The 5,647-nt window shown below is 33.3% G+C and overlaps 1 protein-coding gene across 1 annotated transcript; it reads right to left on the bottom strand.

The window, feature by feature from the left end:
* Nucleotides 1-257: 257 nt before the first annotated feature.
* LOC25498832 (probable serine/threonine-protein kinase WNK5) lies at nucleotides 258-4,962 on the bottom strand. Its single transcript, XM_013593787.3, has 7 exons — nucleotides 4,193-4,962; nucleotides 3,091-3,356; nucleotides 2,776-2,999; nucleotides 2,386-2,543; nucleotides 2,001-2,295; nucleotides 1,117-1,470; nucleotides 258-967 (listed from the first exon to the last, which is right to left on the bottom strand). The coding sequence occupies exons 1-7, from the start codon at nucleotides 4,277-4,279 to the stop codon at nucleotides 540-542; spliced, it is 1,812 nt and encodes a 603-aa protein (XP_013449241.1). The 5' UTR covers nucleotides 4,280-4,962; the 3' UTR covers nucleotides 258-539.
* Between the last annotated feature and the right edge of the window lie 685 nt (nucleotides 4,963-5,647).

A 5,647-nucleotide genomic window follows, 5' to 3' on the forward strand; every position in this document is an offset into this window, starting at 1 on the left:
TCAACCTGATAAACCAGATGAAAAAAAAATGGAGATATTATCACTGATGTTGAAAAAGTGCTCAGGGCTTTGACACCAAATTTTGATCACATAGTATTAGCATTGGAGGAATCCAAGAATCTGGATGAGAATAAGAATGAAGACTTACAAGCAATTGAAGCTCATGAACTGGAAGATTTGCAGATCATAGCATAGTTTGTGATGAGGGAATTGGTAAATTATTGCAGAAAGGCTGCAATATGCAGATAGTCTAATCTTAAAGGCATCACTGTCAAAAGCAAAGGACCTTTAAGATTGGTATAAGTGTAGTTGAGAATCAGTGCTTATTATCAACCACTGGTGATGATATAGCTGGATGTGGCACCAGAGATTTGGATAACAAACACAAGTTTATTACACAATTATACTTGAATTAAAAATACTTTCACACATCAAACATTATAGAGCAAAGCAATTCAAGACAACACAACAAACACATAAAACCATAAAAAAAAAAAATAAAAAAAAAAGGTTTTCAAACCACAATCTTGTACAAATCCTTAGCGAGTACGACGTCCTCCTCTATTTGGATATTGAAATCCAATGCCTTCCATAGTGGCAATTGTGTTGAACATTGGTCTCTTGTACACCTCTTCCAATAGTTGTGGTCGATGAAGCTGCAAGCTCCTATGCTGCTCCATGTTTGAATGATTTTTAGGTATCCTCGACGATCCGTGATGGCTCGTTCCATGGCCACCACATCTACAACCATTACAATAGTCCATTTTCGGGTGCAAAAAATATTTGGCGAAATTACTTGTGTCTCCCTCTTCTATATGTCTTGATCTAATGCATTGTAGATTGTTATGTTTGGCTCTAGCTTCTTCTACTATTGTTGGGCAATGCTCATCTTCATGATATTGGATATTTGAACATTTGTAGGAGTTCATTGAGCTTGGTGAGCTTCCATCATCATTCATATATAAATCTACAAAATACATATATGGTTCATAAATGAGGCAGAACAACGTATCATTCAAATCTATAAAATAATATGTAAAAAGTGTGCTAAAGATTTTGCTAGTATTATCCAAACTTGAAAATATATTTACCAAAGTGTTTTACAAGTAAAATTACCTTGATTCCATTCTTGAGGAAACATGCTATGCTTTGCACAGAAGTGGGCCTTGGAGTGAGACTTAGTGAGAGAATCATGAGGGGAAGAAGGATAAGATGATGATAAGACAAAAGGATTATGGTTATTAACATCCTCATCTTCTTCATAGTTATAGCTATGTTGTAATTGATGCTCACACTTGCCATGAGTACCCATCCAAGTTGGAAATAAAGTTGATATCTCATTATCTATCATTGCAGCAATCTTTAATGGTTCCAAGTGATTGATTTCAAGTTCTTCTACCATCTCCATTGCCACTTTAATAGCAGTGTCGTTTTTTGTATCAAATGGAAAGAATATATGCCTCGTTTGCCCTGTATTAAAAAATTACTTCAAATAAGACATTTTAATTTGTTGTAAGGTATAATTTTCTGGATTTCACTCTCTATTAGAGAATCAGTCACACAAAACACTCACCATTAGAGAAAGGAAAAAAGACATTACAATCAAAGATATAGAGGGTATACGACGGCGAACTAGGCCATGAAATCAATTTTATTTGTGCAATTATTGTCGAGGTTGTATTAGCCAATATTGTTAGATAACAACTATAGTGGTGCAATAGCGTTAAAGCATAACGGAGTTTGAACAAAGTGTTATTGTTCAATGATGCACTATTTAATGCAAAATATTGTCAAATAGTGTTATAGCGTAGCAAAATTTGATCAAACCGCTATTTTCCACAATCTGTAATTGACAACACTGGTATCAATCATATTTTAACAAATCATTCATATGTAAAGTAATATCTATATATAAAATTCTTAACATAGATTGAAATGTCTTATTTATTTCCCTAGAGTTGGAACTCCAAATTAATCTAAAGTGTTGGGAAAGAGCATACCTATTTCATCACATAACCGTACTTTAAGGAAAATGGTGTTATCCTCTTCACTTATGGATCCGGTGATTGTCATATTTGTACTTGTTGTTGAATCACCTAGAGAAAAATGATGTAATGTTTGATTTTTAGATAATGTTGTGTTTGGCAATGACAATTCAAATTGTTCCGTCGCTAAAAATGGGTCCATTAATAGTTCCTTTGCTGATGGTCTCTTTGAGACATGTGCCAAACACCTTCCCACAAACCTTTGTGCTTCTAAATCTTTGATTCTGAAAAATGCATTTGGTAGCTTCCCCTATAGTACATCAAATTCGACAAAGTTTGTGAATGAACTCAGATTCAAAAATGTAGTTAAATAAAGTGCTTATTGTCCAATTAAGCTTACCGCGGTTACTTTCTTGTATATTTGAGCTGGGTTGGAGCACTCATTGTATGGAAACTCAAGAGTAAGCATCTCTATCATACACATCCCATAGGAATATATATCTACTAGTTCATTGTATTTCTCTTCGTACAATTCTGGTGCCATGAACTCTGGAGTACCTGATTATCGGTTACATCAAGCATGATTTTTAATTTATATAAACATAATGTAGTTTACAAGTCTGCGTCTTTCACAGTCAAAATATCTTACAATCACTGCAATTGGTACATCTTGACAGTAAGGTTTAGGCATTTTAACCCTATGTAACGGTCCAGATGTGCCGATTGCAGTGACTAGAAGGTATTTTGACCATATGTAATCCAAATATATAGATTGAGCAAGAGGCATTACCTATGACACTTTGAGCAAGTTGGGATCTACAAAGTATAGCTGCAAGACCTAAGTCACCAATCTTGACCTCCCCTTTATGGCCATTGACAAATATATTATCACATTTGAGGTCTCTATGTATCACAGGAGGATTATGGTTGTGTAAATATTCCAAACCACTTAGAATCTGGCGTGCCCAATTCTTTAGTGCTTGGTTATCCACTTTCTTATACTTCTGCCTATACCTATACATGCATAAATGTTATCACAAAATATGGATTGCCAATTAATTAGTAGAACGTTTGATACATAAGGAGTGGTTGATTAATTGATTACTCTCTAAGGGTGCCTGAGGTGAACAATTCAGTGATGAAGTTGAAGGTTTTGCCATTGATATCAATCCAAGAACCATAGAAGATCATCATGGATTTATGGTCGAGGTGCTTAAGGAGATGAACCTCTGAATAAAGTCGTTGAAGTTGATCTGGTGAATGACAAACATCACCAAGTTTGACTTGGTTCCAAGCCACTTCAATCCCAAGGAACTCATCAAATGCTCTGTATACAGTTTTCATAGCTCCTGTGCCGAGAACGTCCTTGAACTACAAGCAACAAAATCATAATAAACTCTATTTAACTGCTCAAATCAATAGTATTCTAGTAAATCAAGGTTTTAGAATGCAGTAACAGCTATGAAGTGGACACTCATCGGATTAGGTGTGTCCTAGTGTCGGACACATGTCGTGTCTAACACCGACGCATATAATTACACTAAATTATGTGATTTTCTTAAATTATTAGCGGTGTCGGTATCCATGTCCGTATTCGTGCTTCATAAAGTAGCAATCAAATGCTGCTAATTAAGGCGACTTCAGTTGCGACCGCGTTTTGACAGATGAAATATATCAAAAACCTTAATGCAGTTGTCCAAATTATGTTCACAAGCTTTTTCGAAAACTCTCTTAAAAACATAGAAAGAGACCTAAACTCGAAATAACTTCCGATGTATATAAACTTAGAGACATGAAAGTTATTATTTAGGTCTTTTTCTACGTTTCCCCCATCCCACAGTTTTGTTCCTTTCTCCTTTATTTTAATCTATTTCTAGGTCATGGAATAAAATAATAACTTCAACATATATACCACTTTTCTATAAACTATCATTATATTGTTGCTTAATTTAAACAACTATCTAAGTAAAACTTTCCAACTTATTTATAAGCCATGCTAATTCTATTGAACACATTAATTGAAGCAGAAAAAACCACCAATCCATTTCTAAACAATACAATGACTTTTTTGCATAGCACATCAAAGAGTAAAATATAATATATATATATATATATATATATATATATATATATATATATATATATATATTAAAAAACTCGGTATCCGATCTAAAACCGACTAATAAGTATATGATGAGAGAACTTACACGTCCATATCGACCAGATGGATCGGTTTCAACATATCCAAGGGGGGCCTTAATCCCTCCAGAAGTGCAAAATCTCCCCTTGTACATGATTTTATTTATAGCATCACACAATTAATCCATCCAAGATATAATGCCTATTAATATAGAATAGTAGATAAAAGAAACTTAGAGTTTTTAGCAACAAAAGAATGTGGTTATATATACTCTCATAGGAGAAGACACCAAGTTCTACTAGCCTTGAGTAGACAACACTAACAATAACACTAAGTTTCATCATTGTCATTTCAACAACTCCATGTGAAAATTTGTAAACGTGGTTAGAAACTATTGGTTCAACAGTGTTGAGAGGAAGAAAATACAAGAAAAGAGAGACAGAGAGAGATAACACACTAAGTTTTGTATAAATCAGACATGTGAGTAATTAAAGTATAAAACAATAATGTTTTGTGAGTCATTATGATATGGAATGAGACCGTACTATATAATGTGATTAATGACTTAAGGGGTTTGATTAATTTGTATATAGCTGGTGCTTGGTGTGATAATTGTAGACAAAGTGTGTTTGAAGAGAGTGAGAAGTCTCTTCAGAGAATGAAAAGACTACATAAAGTCATAGGAAAGAAACTTGGCTTATAGATTTGAAGAAAAAAGGGCCATGCTTTGATGAAAATATTTGTGGATATCATGGCAAGGTTTTATGATTGAAGGACAAAAGGAGAGAGACTCCCAAGGTAGAAGGATTTCATGTATGCTTTTAATGGAGGTAGGGAAAAAAGAAAGTAAATTGTGTAAGAAAGTTGGTGGATGACTTGCTAATGAAGAATGCTCAACCCTCCGGCTCCGGTCACGATAAGCAAGGATTTTTTTTTTTTAGATTTATTGGATAATTGATTTATCTGATCTATAATATAAATCATATATAATTATTAAATAAATTTAAAAATTAATTTGTTGTGTCTTTCATTTTGTAGCTATGCACGTATTAATGCAATGTGTTCTCTTTCATGAGAGGAAATCTGAGGATATTATAAAGTTTGAATAAAATTTTGAAGGACTTTTAGCCTTTTTTATAATAAAATAAGAATTGATTCTACGGTCAAACCAAACTATAAGGTACTTAAGAATTTATCTGAAAAGAACTTATTTTATTTTTATTTGTCAAAAATATATTTGATCAATGTAAAACATCGTAGAAAAGTGAATAGATAAACAGTTTTTTAATGGGGATAAACGGATCTTTTTGCTAGTATGCATAAAATTAAGGAGAATGCCAAATACCAGTGCTCATCTTTATAAAAAAAATAACATCTTATTTTTTAAGATAAAATTTTTTATTTATGAATTTTTTAACCAATGTCACCGAGACATTTGTTAGCGAATGCTACCTGTCCACATTTACATGCAAAGTATTGATATTCCTCCTCCCGAATTTTAGGGTATCCAGACACTACAGAC

The sequence above is a fragment of the Medicago truncatula genome, chromosome 7 (genome assembly GCF_003473485.1).
Source record: "Medicago truncatula cultivar Jemalong A17 chromosome 7, MtrunA17r5.0-ANR, whole genome shotgun sequence".
Classification (NCBI taxonomy): Eukaryota; Viridiplantae; Streptophyta; class Magnoliopsida; order Fabales; family Fabaceae; genus Medicago; species Medicago truncatula.

Excerpts from the sequence above, each read along its gene's own strand:
- LOC25498832 (XM_013593787.3), bottom strand. The coding sequence starts at position 4,279 with ATGTACAAGGGGAGATTTTGCACTTCTGGAGGGATTAAGGCCCCCCTT. Across the intron at positions 1,471-2,000 it reads ACGGTTATGTGATGAAATAG|GGCAAACGAGGCATATATTC; the intron begins GTATGCTCTTTC and ends TTTTTAATACAG. Across the intron at positions 968-1,116 it reads TCCTCAAGAATGGAATCAAG|ATTTATATATGAATGATGAT; the intron begins GTAATTTTACTT and ends TGTATTTTGTAG.